The sequence below is a fragment of the Danio rerio genome, chromosome 1 (assembly GCF_052040795.2).
Source record: "Danio rerio strain M-AB ecotype USA chromosome 1, GRCz13ab, whole genome shotgun sequence".
NCBI classification, from domain to species: domain Eukaryota; kingdom Metazoa; phylum Chordata; class Actinopteri; order Cypriniformes; family Danionidae; genus Danio; species Danio rerio.
The window spans coordinates 51,726,015-51,744,402 of record NC_141021.1 but is presented as its reverse complement, the minus strand read 5'-3'; the positions used below and the strand labels follow the sequence as shown (position 1 = coordinate 51,744,402).

The window sequence follows — 18,388 nt, the reverse complement described above, 5'->3', positions numbered from 1 at the left end:
GATGGTACTCTAGGCTAGTTTTTAAACAGCAGGCGGCACTAAAGGATAGTTTTTTACAACAGATAGCACTCTAGGCTAGTTTTTAAACAGCAGGCGGCACTAAAGGATAGTTTTTTACAACAGATGGCACTCTAGGCTAGTTTTTAACAGCAGGCGGCACTAAAGGATAGTTTTTACAACAGATGGTACTCTAGGCTAGTTTTTAAACAGCAGGCGGCACTAAAGGATAGTTTTTTACAACAGATGGTACTCTAGGCTAGTTTTTAACAGCAGGCGGCACTAAAGGATAGTTTTTACAACAGATGGTACTCTAGGCTAGTTTTTAAACAGCAGGCGGCACTAAAGGATAGTTTTTTACAACAGATGGTACTCTAGGCTAGTTTTTAAACAGCAGGCGACACTAAAGGATAGTTTTTTACAACAGATGGTACTCTAGGCTAGTTTTTAAACAGCAGGCGGCACTAAAGGATAGTTTTTTACAACAGATGGTACTCTAGGCTAGTTTTTAAACAGCAGGCGGCACTAAAGGATAGTTTTTTACAACAGATGGTACTCTAGGCTAGTTTTTAAACAGCAGGCGGCACTAAAGGATAGTTTTTTACAACAGATGGCACTCTAGGCTAGTTTTTAACAGCAGGTGGAGCTCTAGGCTAGTTTTTAAACAGCAGATGTTGCATTAGGCAAGTTTTTAACAACAGGCGGAGCTCTAGGATAGTTTTTAAACAGCAGGCAGCACTCTAGGCTAGTTTTTAACAACAGATGGCACTCTAGGCTTGTTTTTAAACAGCAGATCTCACTCTAGGCTAGTTTTTAAACAGCAGATGGTGCTCTAGGCTAGTTTCTAACAGCAGGTGGAGCTCTAGGCTATTTTTTAAACAGCAGATGTTGCTCTAGGCAAGTTTTTAACAACAGGTGGATCTCTAGGATAGTTTTTAAACAGCAGGCAGCACTCTAGGCTAGTTTTTAACAACAGATGGCACTCTAGGCTTGTTTTTAAACAGCAGATGGCGCTCTAGGCTAGCTTTTTAACAGCTGGTGGCACTCTAAGTTAGTTTTAACAACATAATCTAATAATTTGGACTCACACACCAGTTTTAAAAACAGTATGGAAGTATGCAATTAATTTTATTCAATAAACCTATAGCGCATGTCTTTGGACGGTGGGGGAAATCAATGTCAACATGGGGAAAACATGCAAACTCCACACAGAAATGCAAACTGATACAGCTGAGACTCAAACCAGCAACCTTCTTGGTGTTTGGCGACAGTGCTAACCACTGAGCTACTTGCTCAGACCCTTTGAACAGTATAGCTGTTGGGTGTACTGAACTACATCTCAGAAATGTTGCTAGAAAGCTAACAAAAAGTTTTATTTTAAAGTGCCATTGTTCTTGTTAGCATGAACCTTTTACTCATGTTCAGTAAATAGGCCTGCTGAAAACAAAACAAAACACCTAGCTAAAGATGTGAACCTATCAGTTGCACCAGCAGCCATGTAGTTCGTCTGTGATTAATGTTGTTTAGAGACACAAAGACCAATTTCATCTCATCTGCCTATCAAAAGCCTGCGCACGACTCTCACAAACATGCAATTATAGCAGCGGCTGTTTTATGTCTAATGATGTCTCAGAAACAAAATCTCTTTCTACGCAGTTGGAGTCTGCACAGTGGCGATAGGAGTAAAATCAGAAGTATCCCTCCTTTGGTTACAGCCTGAGCAAAACCGTTTGCTATCTCTGTTCCTACAAAGCGGCAGATGGAGATCAAAGCCTGTGGACTGATGTGTTGGTATGTTTGCTGGCTGCTTCATAGAATATTTATATTCGACATTGTCGACGCATTCAGCGCTCTACTGATTTGCCCATTTGAATGTTTCAGATTTATACAATTCCACATGCTGGAGATGAAAGAGTGGGTTCTGCTTACAACCCCTTCATCATTTTCTCCTGCCCAGCAGGTTAGTGCATTATTTCTTTCTAGCTTTCTTAAAACCAACAATCATGTTTTACATGCATGCGCATTTTTAAAAAAATCCTAAAGCACAAATTAAATCAAAACAAACCATATGATTTTGTTAGCTTACATTGCCAGTTTTGTGCATTTCATCTGTCCATGTATTTTAAAAAAAAGTTTGCGCTTCTAATTTAAAATAAACACCTGAAAATGCACTTCCTGTTTGTTAAAGTCTCTGTCAGTTAAATTCTCAGATTACATGATTTTAAGGTATTGGGCGAAGGTATTGGTATTCAGTTTTGACCAGTCGGCAACTCTTGCCGGCGGCGCTCTCCCTTGAGAAGCAAATCCGGAAGTAACTAAAACTGCAATTCATTGAAATTCTGCTCGTCCTGGCTCCATTATAGAGCAAATTTCTATTGACCCCCAATGTTAAAATGGCCAACTTTACAGCAGAAAAACGGTGCAGCCTGCAGAACTATTTTTAGTTCCTATAGCTAATTTGACCCTTCATGACAACTGCAAGGGGGGGATTTTTTTTTATAAGTCATCTGTTTTGTTTATATTAAGTCTGCATAATTAAGGGCAGGGCCAATTAAATGACAGCTAGGTCTCTCTGGTCGCCGCCGCATCACCTGTGCTGATTCCGGCTGATTAGCCGCTGAACACAGCATATGTATCGTATTTTTGTTTCGTTTAATGTGGCTTTACACAGCCAGTTGCCTTTTGTTATTATTTCCTACAATTATCAGATGATATGGCAGGCCGTGTGCACTTAATTGTGCTCACAAACCCTTCAAGTTGCCTCATTTCCCAGTTGAGTGAAATTTTGTTCTTATATACCATCTCTATTAATGTATTTGTTTTATTTAAGATCATTCATCATTTATATTTTTCTTTAGAGATGTAATGCACTCCAGAATCTGTTAGATTGATTAGCTGTAGGCTCTAGAACAGTCATCTGAAACGTTGTCATACAGTGTTATGCCTGGATTTTGTACACAAACAAGTCGCAGGTAATGAAGCATTAAGTGTTTCTCCCTTGCGTCTTTTCCATTCGCAACTTTGTTATTTCCATTGGAGGCGCATCATCCTATGAGAAAACAGTTGATGGTTGCCTAGTACACCTCCACCCAAACCCCACCCAATCCCCACCTGGTCTGCAGTAAAGAGTTGACCAGTTTGCAGTGATAAAAAAGGTTGGCGACCACTTTGTTAGGTTGTAATAACTCTTAACCTTTTTCCCAACCCTTCTGAATGAAATGCCTACTTTACTACATCCAATCAGCTTGCAGCAGAAAAAACAAGCCATGCCCACTGTTTCCTTATTTAATATATTTTGTTTCTCTAGAAACTACTTCACAATGCTTAAAAAAGGTTGCAGCTTCCGGTTCATGCAGACTTTAATTCTAAATGAAATCAAAATGTACAACTTTGCTTTAGCACACATTGTTAGTCATAAATTGAACAATTAGTCATTATGCTGAAAAAAAAGTCAACTGTTAAAGCAACTAACGAATTGCATGGACTTTAAATGGTAATGTTTATTTGTCAGAATTATACTTACATAGTATCAGGCCTTAAGTATACTTTAGTTTTTACATGCAAGTGAGGGTCTGCGTACAGAAAACATGATGCATGTAAAGTAAAATGCTGCATGTACAGCAGGGAATATAAGAACACGTTTGGACATGTTATTGAACACGTCAGCATTTTTCTCAGAAAACATATTTCATATTTTCCCTGGATGTGGGTAAAAAACGTAGAAATTCATATATGCAAAGAAAACAAGTCTAATTAGTTTACAAATTAAGTTATGCATGATAAAATGAAATGACGCAGGGAAAGAGTATTGAACACACGAAGAAATAGAGGTGTAGAAAGCCAGTGAAAGCCCAGACAGCAGCTGAAATCTGCCCTTTGTCAATGTAAATGAATGTTAGCTGCTTCAGTCCAACATCTATATTAGCAGGATGATGAATATAAAACCAGGATGAACATTTCAGCAAGACAATGATCCAATACACAGTCAAGGAAACTCTCAAATGCTTTCAGAGAAAGAAAATCAAGCTGTAGAGTGGCCCAGCCAATCACCTGACTTTAATCCAATAGAAAATACGAAATAAAGATCAGATTTGATAGACGAGATCCACAGAACCATCAAGATATTTACTCTTTGAACACAAGTGTGTATAGGTCATTGCTGGAAAGGCATCTGCTCTTTTAAAACACATGCCGGAATAGTTGGCGGTTCATTCTGCTGTGATAACCCCTGATAAATAAGGGATTAAGCTGAAGGAAAATGAATAAATTAATAATCAGTTCCTGTCAATTTGTTTCATTGTACGTCATATGAGGAAAACACACTCATCAAGAAGAAATGACACATTTCTCTTACATAACCGTCAATGAATCAAGCATGTGTAACTAGCTTTAAAATGATCTTGAGGAATGTGATTGTGTGATGTGTAAGAAGCATGTCCACCAGCTGTGCATAGTAATTCAGGCTCACATATAAACGTCACATCCTTTCCATTCATAAAAAAAATAAAAATAAATAAATCAGCCCACAGGCTCACACAGACACTTTAGGAATCTTGAAATGTCTCCTGTGGATTGAATAGTTGAACAGGAACCCCAGAGAGACCTTACAGTGAGGACATTTTCACGTGATAATGTGTCACACTTTTTCTAAAGGGAAACAAAAATAACTAATAGTAATAATCATACTTCCACTGCTGATTGATTGCATTAGGAATGTTATCACACATTCTCTAAAATGTTATGTTTGGATCTGGACGTGATACATTATTTCATTATGCACATTTCTAACTTTAAAACTAGAACACAGCAAGATGCAAAAATAAAAATTAAATTTGTATTTCATTATTTGAGATTTAAAGCAAAGCTTTTTACAGAGGGCATTTTGAATATGATGGTTTATCACAAAATATTTCATAAAATGTAAAAAAAAAAAAAAAAAAATAATTTCACAATTTGCTATACAATTAAAGTCAGAATTATTAACCCCCGTTTATGGTTTTCTTCAATTTCTGTTTAACGGAGAGATTTTTTCAACACGTTTCTAAACATAATAGTTTTAATAACTCATCTCTAATTACTGATTTATTTTATCTTTGCCATGATGACAGTAAATAATATTTGACTAGATATTTTTCAGGACACTTCTATACTGCTTAAAATGACATTTAAAGGCTTAACTAGGTTAATTAGGCTAACTAGGCAGGTCAGGGTAATTAGGCAAGTTATTGTATAACGATGGTTTGTTCTGTAGACTATGGAAAAAATATAGCTTAAAGGGGCTAATAATATTGTCCATAAAATTGTGTTTAAAAAATTAAAAACTGCTTTTATTCTAGCTGAAATAAAACAAATAAGACTTTGTCCAGAAGAAAGAATATTATCAGACATACTGTGAAAATTCCCTGGCTCTGTTAAACATCATTTGGGAAATATTTACAAAGAAAAAAAAATTTAAAGGCAGGGGGCTAATAATTCTGACTTCAACTGTACATGCTGGAGATTGCAAATGATGGAGACCTTAGGAGCTATTTACATATCGCGCCTTTTCCATGTACACACACACACACACACACACACACACACACACACACACACACACACACACACACACACACACACACACACACACACATATATATATATATATATATATATATATATATATATATATATATATATATATATATTTAGGCACATTCATTCATCCATTTTCTTTTCAACTTAGTCCTCGGAATGAACCGCCAACTTATCCAGCATATGTTTTACGCAGCGGATGCTCTTCCAGCAACAACCCATCACTTGGAAACACTCTCACTCACACACATTTCACCTTTATAAATATATTGCAATTAAAATCTACAAAGCTAAATCGGAAAAAGGAAGACAAAAGTTGCATTTAAAAGTGAATTTTGTATATTTTTTTCCCATTATACTGAAAAAAAAGCCCCATCAAAACCGACAGGTCCATGAAAAAAGAGATTTTGCCTGTATTGCATTGCCTTATACCTTAATACTATAGTTATAACAAAAATTAAAATTACCTCATCATTTACTCCCCCTTATAAACCTTAATGAGTTGCTTTCTTTTGCACACAAAATAAGATATTTAAATAAATGCATGTTGCTGGCACCCATTGGCTTACATAGTGACAAAAACCCAACAATTCAATGGAAGTTGATGAGAGCCAGCTACCAGCATTTTTCAAAACATCTTTATTTGTTTTCAACAGAAAAAAGAAGCTCAAGTAGATTTTAAAATAGTGAAGGATGAGTCAAAAAAAAGAAAGAAAGAAAAAAGAAATATATATATATATATATATATATATATATATATATATATATATATATATATATATATATATATATATATATATATATGTTAAACTATCCATTTAAACATGATATCTATATGCAATAACATTGGACTGTCAAGCTATAAGCTCTACCAGATGTTCACCAGAGACCAAATATGTGTGTCTGCTCACCTCACTGACCGCATCTTTATTATATATATATATACTGTATTAGCGGGAAGTCTTAGTGTTCAGAAAGGCCAGTAAGTTTCCACAGAAATCCGCACTCAAAATCCTCTTTACGGTTCCAGAAAGTGTGGCGCTCTTAAGTCTTATCATGTGGAGTTGTGTCAGCATCGTGAGTGATGTCAGCATCATCTTGCATTAATCATTTTGTCTGATGCGTCTTCCTGTTTTGGGTATTTCTCCATACAAGCCATGACCGTATCACGGAGTTTGAATAACTTCCTGAATCCCCCAATTGTATTCAAATGAAGAGATAAGGGTTTAATTCAGTTTTATCACAATTTTTTTAGGTTGTTATGACTGAGCAGGATAAAAGAAAAGATTTATGTGCATGTTAGAGCTTGAAAGCAAATCCCGACAATCACACAGTCAGTAAAAATCTAAAAAAAGCTAAAAAAAAAGTGTAATTATATTATTTTAATGGAATGAGTTTGTTCCAAACAAATAGTTAAAAAGTTCATTGAACTTGATTGAAACAAGTTATGCAAACTCAATTTTAATTGAATTAGAGTAAACTTAAATTATTGAGTAGAAGTAGATTTGTAGTTCCCAGCATTTTTCACGAGCATAAGTTATAAAATTAAGGGTTATTTTGTGTGTTGTGTGTTTGTGCAGTTTTTGTTTTTGCAAATCCGCCAAGGCTGCCATGTATGCTTTTTATATCAACATTTCTTAAATACCACAAGCAATTAATATACATGTTGGTATTTTATTATATCACTAATTGCTAAAGCCTTGTTACACACACAGCAATCAAGTTTCCTAAATGTTTTCTGTGAATCAGAGCCATGAGAAATCTTGCAATTATCAGGCGGCTGATCTGCAATACCTGTTCTGAAAGCCTGAAGGAAAACGGAGGCGTTGATACAGCAGTCATGAGTCTTTTAATCAGCCTTGACAAGGATCTACGGTCTGCACTGTGGGAATATGTCTAGATGATAAAAGAGAGATGGCACACATTCAGAAAACGCTTTCGCAATAATCTTCAATCACAATTACATCTGACTTGTTCAAACTGGAATTAATTCGTTCGTCCTGAGAAATTCAGTCAACTTTAAATCAAGCAAAACAAAAAAAAAAAAAAAAAAGAGAGAAAAGGGGAAAACAAATATCTTAAATACTGTTTCCAAAAGCGAAGAAGAAAGATTCAGCAAATATTGCACAACACAATGAGATGAATAGAAAATAAAGTGAGAAATGCAAATCAGCTGTGCAAATATATAACACACAAGCAAATATGATAATATAAAATACAGTAGATCAGAAAAGTTTGCTGTAAAACATATCTGTAAATCAACAGTTTTTTTTTTTTTTTCAATTATTTACACCTTTGATTTGCATTATGGGACCTTAATTTTGGTAGAAAGTGTAAAGAAAAGGTGCCTCTTGAGATTTTTGTTAGTTTGAAGTAAATCTGGAGGAATTTCAGTGCATAAAGGACAAGGGCACAAACCTAAGCTGAACAACCGTGATCTCCAATCCCTCAGGCGGCACTACACCAAGAACTGTCATTCATCTATAAGCGATTTCACCATATGGGCTCAGAACTACTTTGTCAAACGTTTGTCATGTACTACAATCTGTGGTTACAGCCACAAATGCCAGTCAAAACTGTACTGTGCCAAAAGGAAGCCCTATGTTAACAGTGTCTACTTGGCTCATATGGATTGAACCATCACGCAGTGGACACGTGTACTGTGATCAGATAAATCACTATTTCAGGTATTTTTTGAAAGAAATGAACGCCGTGTGCTCTGGATTAAATAAGTATCATCCAGACTGTTACCAGCAACAAGTCCAAAAGCCAGGGTTTGTTTTGTTATGAGGTTGTGTCAGTGCTCTTAGCAAAGGTAACTTTCATGTTTGTGAGAGCACTATTAATGATAAAAAAAGTACATTTTGGAGCACAATATGCTGCGTGTTTTACAAGGACGCCCATGCAAATTTCAACAAGACAATGCGAAACCACATTCTGCACACATTACAAAGAGAATACAGGTACTTGACTGGCCTGCCTGCAGTCCCAACCTGTATTCAATAGAGAATGTGAGAATGAGTTAGGAGTGAAGATGAAGACCACATACTGTTGCCCACATTAACACTTGTGCGCAGAAAGAATGGGACAAAATTACTCCTGAAACACTTCATCACTTGCTGTCTTCAGTCCCTAAACATCTTTTAAGTGTTGTGAAAAGAAATGTCAATGTCAATTTTATTTATATAGCACTATTTAACACGACCAGAGGTTGACCAATGTGCTGCACAGTACAAATCAAAACAGAGAAAAACAAATGTATATATGAAATTATAGCTAAAAGAGACAATTTTCATAGATAAAATGCCAAATCAAAGAGGTAAGTTTTCAACATAGATTTAAAAACAGACAGCGATGAAACAAATCTGATACAGAGGGGCAGAGCATTCCACAACCTAGGACCAGATACTGTGAAGGCACGGTCACCTCTGCATTTCAGCCTCGACTTAGAGATGCATAACAGTCTCTGGTTAGATAACCGAAGAGACCTACCAGGCTGATGCTCAAATGGCAACATTACAAAGTGGTAAACGCTTTATTGTTCCAACAGTTTTTGAAATGTGTTGCAAGAACCAAAATTGGAATGTGCTTATTTAGCAAAAAGAAAACAATAAAACTCATGAGGAACCCATTAAGCACTTGCTTTGTTAAACTACGCAGTGGAGTTGTCAACATCAAAAGTCGCCCGAGCAGAGATAAATAGTCAATGCAATTAATTAAAAGTTAATGCAATTAATAGCCTAAATTAAATGTAAAAATAAACGCTAAATAGATAACCTGTTAATTAACAGATGTTTTTTTACAGTGTTGTATAAGATTGTTACCTGTTGAAAAACATGCACTGACCTAAAAAATAAACATGCACACACAGACACACAAACAAACAGACACACTCTAAATACTCGGGATGCCCTTTACTTATTTTTAGCAGCTTTGCTCTTGATGCCAGAGGATTTAAAGTCAGTAATAGTACTAAATCCTCAGCAGTCGCTTCCGACTGACTGAAGAACAGAGATCTGGACTTGAGAAAGCAAGAGAGAACACACACTTAGGTGAGTCTTTGCAGTTAATTTATAATGCATGTAAAATATATGCAGTTGAAGGAAAAACGATTAGTTCTCCTGTGAATTTTTAATTCTTTTATAAATATATTTCAAGTCATGTTTAAAAGAGCAATGATACTTTCACAGTAATTCCTATAATATACTGAATATATATATATATATATATATATATATATATATATATATATATATATATATATATATATACACACTGTATATATATATATATATATATATACACTGTATATATATATATATATACACTGTATATATATATATATATATATATATATATATATATATATATATATATATATATATATATATATATATATTTCTTTTAGAGGAAGTCTTATTTATTTTAAACTGGCTGGAAAAAGTAGTTTTTAATTCTAAGAGTATATATATTTTAAGATCAATATTATTAGCCCCTTTATGATCTGTTTTTTGTTTGGCTATAGAACAAATCATTGTTATGTAAAACCCTCTGGTGATCCTTATTTGTGAATCACACTTGTGGTCTTCGCGGTCAAAAATGGGACGAATGCCTGTAAAGCACCCTCTGATGTTTTTCAGTAAAATCAATCAAATTTATTTTTGTTGGATAATATTTTTTCTTTGTGATTTTTCATTTTGAGAGAGTTCGTTTGTAATAAATAATATTTATGTAGAAATTAACATCCAATTTTCCCCTTATTGAAAGCAATTCATGTTTTGTAATTTTTAGGGTTAGTTAATTTTTAATTATTACAGTAATTCTTTATATTATAATAATTATTTCTTAAGTTTATATAGTTTATTTCTGGACACTCAAGGCACTTTACACATTTTCTTGGGGGGAACACACATTTTGAGGGAAGTCTTCTCATCAACCTGGATGACGCGATGGCAGCCATACACTAAACCCTACACCACACACCATCTAGAGGAGACAGATTGATGAAGCCATTTATGATATAGGGATGGTTGGACAGAGGCCAGTGGGCAAATTTGGCCAGGATGCCTGGGTCAAACCCCTACTCTTTTTCGAAGGACATCCTGGGATTTTTAATGACTTCTTGATCTCACAAACATCTCATCAGAAAGACAGTGCTCACTGAGCAGTGTAGAGTACCCATCAATATACTGGGGTGTTAGGACCCACACAAACCACAGGTTGAGCGCCCCGGCTGGCCTCACAAACACCACTTCAGGCAGCAAACCAGCTTTCCAATGAGGTCTCCCATCCAGGTACTGACCGGGAGCAGCCTTGCTTAGCTTCAGTCTGCGACCACGTAAGAGTTGCAGAGAGCTAGCTGCTGGCTAGGTAAAATAAAGTCTTTACCATTCAAAAACAAACGCCAGCTATTTTTTACAACCATTTAGCATGCTTGAATCAAGGCCTCAATTTTTGTGTGTGTTCACATACCAAATGCCAACTAAGTCAAGGAGTTTTAGACCATTTAGATGATTCTGTCATGTTTAAAAATTCCAAAACATAAAATGTATTGGTCTTAAATGGCCGAAGAATATACCAGAGGGTTGTATGTCATAGAAGGGCCAGCAACTGTTTACTGTATGCAAGAAGTCAAACATTTGCTGAAATAATCACAAACTATCAGGCTGATCATTTATTTACATGTATAATTTTATTTTCAAAAAAACTTGGGGTAAGTTGTAATTTTACAGGAATGCTGTTAATTTGGTTAGTGATTGCAGAACTTCAGTAAATGTTTCTGGTTTGCTTTAATGTAACCTGCTGATAGCATTAGAAATAACTTGGCAAAATCGTACAATTAAAACTGCTCAAATGAAAAGATAAGAAGCTCGCAGTTCCTAGAAACAGACTGGAATCATTTCAGTGATTTCCCGATGACAGACACAGTGCTTCATACTTAACACATTCTCAAGCTTTTATTATCAAATGTTTACCATAATTCATTTGAAATATCTGAGGTGTAGCTGAATGCTTACATAACTCTGTCAGTACCTAATTCCTAGCTCAATATGCTAATTTATGCTACAATACTAAAAACATATTCATGTTTTATCTAAAAAACATATTTACGTTTATTTGTGTGAGAAATATGTTAGCGATAGTGTGCTAATTCAGTAGAAATAATATAATCATGTTTACATGGTTTCGATATGATAATACACTTGAAACATTATAGCAAAACATGCTAATACATGCTAGAAATATAGCCACATACTCTTTCATGCTGTATGCTAGTTAATTAAGGTATTCTGACAATCGCATTCATGCTAACAACAAGACAATCAGGCTAACAAAATGTTAATACATGTAAACCATTTGGAAAAATAACGATAGCGTATAAATAACCTGGCAAAAATCACACAAAAGCAGCTGAAATGGAAGCCAACCATGCAGTAAGGAACAGACTGGAATCATGTCAGCTTAACCTCTCGGACACGGACACTCTGTGCTTCATACTTAACACATTCTCAAGCTTTTATTATCAAATGTTTACAATAATTCATTTGAAATATCTGAGGTGTAGCTGAATGCTTACATAACTCTGTCAGTACCTAATTCCTAGCTCAATATGCTAATTTATGCTACAATACTAAAAACATATTCATGTTTTATCTAAAAAACATATTTACGTTTATTTGTGTGAGAAATATGTTAGCGATAGTGTGCTAATTCAGTAGAAATAATATAATCATGTTTACATGGTTTCTATATGATAATACACTTGAAACATTATAGCAAAACATGCTAATACATGCTAGAAATATAGCCACATACTCTTTCATGCAGTATGCTAGCTAATTAAGGTATTCTGACTATCGCATTCATGCTAACAACAAGACAACCAGGCTAACAAAATGTTAATACATGTAAACCATTTGGAAAAATAACGATAGCGTATAAATAACTTGGCAAAAATAACACAAAAGCAGCTGAAATGGAAGCCAACCATGAAGTAAGGAACAGACTGGAATCATGTCAGCTTAACCTCACGGACACGGACACTCTGTGAATCATACTTAACACATTCTCAAGCTTTCATTGATTGCAATAATTAATTTGCATAACTTAGGTGTAACTGAGTGCTTACGTAGCTGTCAGTTCCTAATTCCTAGCTCAACATGCTAATTTATGCTAGCATGCTAACAACATACTCATGTTTTATCTAAAAAACATATCTTGTGCTAGAAATGGGTTAGCGATATTATGCTATTATGCAATCACGCTTACATGCTTTCAATATGATAATCTGCTTGAAGAATAATAGCAAAACATGCTAATGCATGCTAGAAACATGCTAGCCACTTACTCTTTCATGCTGTATGCTAACTAATTAAGGCATTCTGATAATCGCAACATCTAATTCATGCTAACAACAAGACAACCATGCAAACAAAATGTTAATACATGTAAACCATTTGCAAAAATAATTATAGCATTGAAATATCATGGCAAAAAGCATAGAAAAACAGCTGAAATGAAAGTATAACTAGCATGCAGTTCCTAGGAACAGACTGGAATCATGCCTGCTAACTCTCCCAATGACATAGACACTCTGTGAATCATACTTAACACATTCTCAAGCTTTCAATATCAAATGTTTACAGTTATTCATTTGTAATAACTGAGGTGTAAATGGAGTGCTTACATAAATCAGTTGGGTTTACTCATTAATGCTAGCATGCTAACAACATATTCCCGTTTTCCCTGCTGAAAAATCCAGCTTAAACCAGCCTAGGCTGGTTGGCTGGTTTTAGCTGGTCGACCAGGCTGGTTTTAGAGGGGTTTTGGCCACTTCCAGGCTGGTTTCCAGCCATTTCCAGCTTGGTCTTAGCTGGTCAGGCTGGAAAATGACCAGCTAAATCCAGCTAAAACCAGCTTGACCAGCCTGGTTTAAGCTGGACATAGCTGGTTTTGGCTGGGCTCCCAGCCTGCTAGGCTGGTCAAGCTGGTTTTAGCTGGTCATCTCCCAGCCTAACCAGCTAAGACCAGGCTGGAAATGGCTGGAAAACAGCCTGGAAGTGGCCAAAACCCCTCTAAAACCAGCCTGGTTGACCAGCTAAAACCAGCCAACCAGCCTAGGCTGGTTTAAGCTGGATTTTTCAGCAGGGTTATCCAACCAACTCTTTCATGCTGTATGCTAACTAATTAAGGTATTCTGATAATTACAATATCAACCCTGTTGAAAAATCCAGCTTAAACCAGCCTAGGCTGGTTGGCTGGATTTAGCTGGTTGACCAGACTGGTTTTAGAGGGGTTTCGGCCATTTCCAGGCTGGTTTCCAGCCATTTCCAGCCTGGTCTAGCTGGTCAGGCTGGAAAATGACAACCTAAATCCAGCTAAAACCAGCTTGACCAGCCTGGTTTAAGCTGGACATAGCTGGTTTTGGCTGGACTCCTAGCCCGGCTAGGCTGGTCAAGCTGGTTTTAGCTGGTCATTTCCCAGCCTGGCCAGCTAAGACCAGGCTGGAAATGGCTGGAAACCAGCCTGGAAATGGCCAAAACCCCTCTAAAACCAGGCTGGTCAACCAGCTAAAACCAGTCAACCAGCCCAGGCTGGTTTAAGCTGGATTTTTCTGCAGGGAAATTCATGCTAACAACAAGGCGACCATGCTAACAAAATAAAAACCATTTGGGGAAAATGACTTGCCAAAAGTCTTACAGAAACAGCTGAAATGAAAAAACAACAAGCATGCAGTTCCTAGGAACAGATTGGAAACATGTCAGCTAACTCTCCCGATGCCACAGACACTCTGTGAATCATACTTAACACATTCTCAAGCTTTTAATATCAAATATTTGCAATAATTAATTTGTAATAGCTGAAGTGTGAATGCAGTGCTTACATAACTCTGTGGGTTCCAGCATGAAGCCCAGGAGGCGGCGGCCCTCGGTGGATCTGCTGCCCACCATCGCAGAGCTCCAGGAGAGCGAGCTTCAGGCTCAAAGTCTGGAGGAGTACATGGAGTCCATTCGGGAGCTGTCCCAGCCCAGCTACCCCCTCAGTGGCCCCCTGCAGCGCTCCCGTCTGTGCCCACTGCGGACCGCCAGATTCCCCAGCATGAGCCTGGCACACAGACCCTGGGCCATCAGCAGACCTGACAACGCATCACTGACCCTGAACCACTGCAAGTGCCCGAACATTTCACATCAAGACCCGCTGGACTGGCTGTTCGCACAAACACAACACACCATAGGGACTCCTATACAGAGCAGTCCTGAAGACCTCGCAATGATATAAGCATAAAACATGTTAACTTGGTTGCTGAGTGCGACTGGTATTTATTTTTATACCTCCTGCTGTCAAGACATGGGCACACTGTCTTTCTATTATTAGCAAAATCATGCAACTAGCCTAGAACATGCTGGCATCATGTTAATTTATGGTAACAATGTTACCCTTGTTATAAACATGTTCATTTATGCTAACACCTTGCTAATTTAAGCTAATTGTATGCTTACCATGCTAGAAACATGGTAATTTTATTAATGTTGACTTGACACACAGTGTGTATCATTAGCAAAGCCTTGTAAATAGCCCATGCATGCTGACACCATGTTAGCCACATGCTAATAGATAGTAATATGTTTCTCCTTGTTATATACATGCTCATGTATGCTAACATCTTGCTAATTTAAACTAATAGTATTGTAACGATGCTAGAAACACAGTGATTTTTATTAATGTTGGCTTGACACAAACATAGTGTGTATCATTAGCAAAGTCTTGTAAATAGCCCATGCATGCTGGCACTATGTTAGCCACATGCTACTGTAATTAATGATAACAATGTTAACCCTGTAATAAACATGCTCATTATGCTGCTAACACCTTGCTAATTTAATCTAATAATATGCTAACCATGCTAAAAACATTGTCATTTTATTAATTTTGGCTTGACACTCTGTATCATTAGCAAAGCCTTGTAAATAGCCCATGCAAGCTGGCATCATGTTTACCACAAGCTAACTAATGTTAACAATGTTAACTTTGTTATAAACATGCTCATTTATGCTAACACCTTGTTAATGAAAGCTATTAGCAAGCGAATCATGCTGGAAACATGGTGGATTTATTCATGTTGGCTTGACGCATACACAGTGTGAATCATTAGCAAAGCGTTGTAAATAGCTCATGCATGCTGACACCATGTTAGCCACCATCTAATTGATGTTAACCCTGTTATAACCATGGCCATTTATGTGAACATCTTGTTAATTAAGCTAATAGCATGCTAACAATGCTAGAAACATTGGGATTTCATTAATGTCGACTTGACACAAACACAGTGTGTATCATTAGCAAAGACTTGTAAATATCCCATGCATGCTGACACCATGTGTTAATGCTAATTGATTGTAACAATGTTAACCTTGTTATAAATATGTTCATTTATGCTAATACCATGCTAATTTACGCTAATAGTACCATGCTAGAAACATGAGGATTTCATTAATGTTGGCTTGACACAAGCAGTGTGTATCATTAGCAAAGCCTTCTAAATAACCTAGCAACATGTTAGCAGCCTGCTAACTCTTTTTAACAATGTTAATGGTGCTGGTACCAACCAAACATGCAAATTTATGCTATGATATAGCCTACTAAGAATACTAGAAACATGGTAATTCATGTTTACAAAATGCTAACCATGTGAAGAACCTGATAATAAAGCATATTTGTTCATGTTAATGGTAACAGCATGCTAATAGCTTTCATAATAAATTAATTATAACTGTGTATATTTTAGATGTGTTTTTCTTGTCATGCAAAGCTGAAAGCAGCCATTATTTCAGCATTCAGTGTGTCACAATATGCTGTAGCCTATATATTTGCAAATTTACTCTTTAATTGCAGGCCATCATTATCAATACAAACGTCAATGTTCATGACAGAACTGTAAAATAATAATAAAAAAGTAATTTAGGCTTTGCATTAAATTACTTTGCTCTAAATGTACTAAAAAGAAGCACAGAAGAAAGCAATTGCTGTCAGCATGCTCTAATAAACACAATCTAGTTAGGTTTCGATTTCCCCTAAACCACAGTGGTTCTCAGAGACGCTGGTCAGGATTTATTTAACCCAAAAAGAATGTTGTCCTGATGCCAGAAAGCTTTAGAAAGCTTGCTCAACACTGCTTGACTGAAACAGACTCTGCAAAAACAGTGTGAAAAACTGAGGGCTCTGTGTTTGCATGAAGTTACCCATAATGTAAACATGTAAATGCAGCTTGTTATCACTGAGTCCAAAGACCAGTTAGAACAGTTATACAGCCAAGTTATTTCACAATAAGCAGCTCTATGGCCTTCTGCACTCCAAGCGAAAAAAGAAAGATTGACTGGTTTATGCTAACTTAAAAAATGTCAGCCTACAGCTCTTTAAGTCTCTCTTTGTTTTGGTTAGATATATGATAGCAACATGCTAAATAGTGTTAAAACATGCTAGCAACATATTTATGTTATAATATGCCAAGGATGCTAAATGCACGTTAGCAGCATGCTCATTCATGCTAGAAACATTTGAGCAACATGATAATTCATGCTAATAATATGATACACATACTCAAAAAGTGCTAATTCATGTTATCAAATTGTTAAAACATGTTAGCTATGTGGTATGACATGCTAACCGCATTCTAAAAACATGTTAACAACATTATAATTCCTGCTAACAATAGAGTATGTCAACTAGAGATATGTCTGTAACATTGTAATTTGCATTATTAGTTTAGTAAGAATGCTAGAAAAATGTTAATTCATGCTAATAAGATGTTAACAACATATTCATATTAGCAAAATGATACAACAGGCTGACCATGTGGTAACGCATGCTAGCAGAATTTTAAATTATGCAAACAATATGAGCACAACAGAAATATGCTTACAACATGTTCATTTAGGTTAGCAAAATAGTTAAACATGTTACAAACATTTTAGCAAGTCATGTTAATTTATATTAGCAAAATATTATACATGCTAGAAAAATGTTAGCAAACAAAATTAATTCAAATTATAAATAAATATTAAAACATGCTAGCTAGATGTTAGCTAGTCATGTCAATTCATATTAGCACAACAGTAAAACATGCTAGAAAGATGTTAGCAAGCATATTGATGCAAATAATCACAACATTAAAACATGCTAGAAAGATGTTAGCAAGTCGCGTTAATATCATCAAAATAAAAATAAAAAAACATGTTACAAACATGTTAGTAAATCATGTTAATTCATATTAGGGAAATAATAAAACATGCTAGAAACATGCTAGCAAGCAATGTTGATTTAAATTATGAAATGATTAAAACATGCTAGAAAGATGTAACCAAGCAATGCTAATTAAGATTATAAAATATATTAACACATGCTAGAAAGATGTTAGCAAGTAATGCTAATTGAAATGATAAAAAATTTGAAAACATGCTAGAAAGATGTTAGCAAACAACATTAGCTAAAAAATATAAAGAAACATTAAAACATGCTAAAAAAGATGTTGGCAAACAATATTAGCTAAAACTATAAAAAAAACATTAAAACACGCCAGAAAGTTATTAGCGAGTCATCTTAATTTATATTTGCAAAATAATAAACATGCCCAAAACATGTTAGCAAGCAATGTTAGTTTAACTGATCTAAATATTAAAAGATGCTAGCAAACAATATTAGTTAAAATTATAAAAAAAAAAACATTAAAACATGCTAGAAAGATGTTAGCTAGTCATGATAATTTGCATTAGCAAAATATTAAACATTCCAGAAACATGTTAGCATGTAATATTAGTTC

General features: G+C 35.7%; 2 protein-coding genes across 4 annotated transcripts in view; one reads left to right on the top strand and one right to left on the bottom strand.

Annotated features, from left to right (window-relative positions):
* Window positions 1-16,347, top strand: part of si:ch73-6k14.2 — a 26,748-nt gene extending 10,401 nt beyond the window's left edge. For 2 of the 3 annotated variants that reach the window (XM_087237728.1, XM_087237727.1), the window contains 3 exons: window positions 1,654-1,788; window positions 1,879-1,957; window positions 14,475-16,347. In XM_087237728.1, coding sequence (XP_087093854.1) covers window positions 1,895-1,957; window positions 14,475-14,711 — 300 coding nt within the window. In that variant the 5' untranslated portion in view covers window positions 1,654-1,788; window positions 1,879-1,894 and the 3' untranslated portion in view covers window positions 14,712-16,347. Of the gene's footprint in view, window positions 1-1,653; window positions 1,789-1,878; window positions 1,958-9,430; window positions 9,624-14,474 lie in introns of those variants that run through there. The other variant, XM_087237726.1, reaches the window with a different exon arrangement.
* caly (calcyon neuron-specific vesicular protein) overlaps window positions 1-18,388 on the bottom strand; it is a 54,749-nt gene extending 36,361 nt beyond the window's left edge. The window contains exons 1-2 of the mRNA XM_087234950.1: window positions 14,456-18,388; window positions 7,366-7,467 (exon numbers count right to left, since the gene is read on the bottom strand). The gene's annotated coding sequence lies outside the window, so the exon portion shown is untranslated. The remainder of the gene's footprint in view (window positions 1-7,365; window positions 7,468-14,455) is intronic.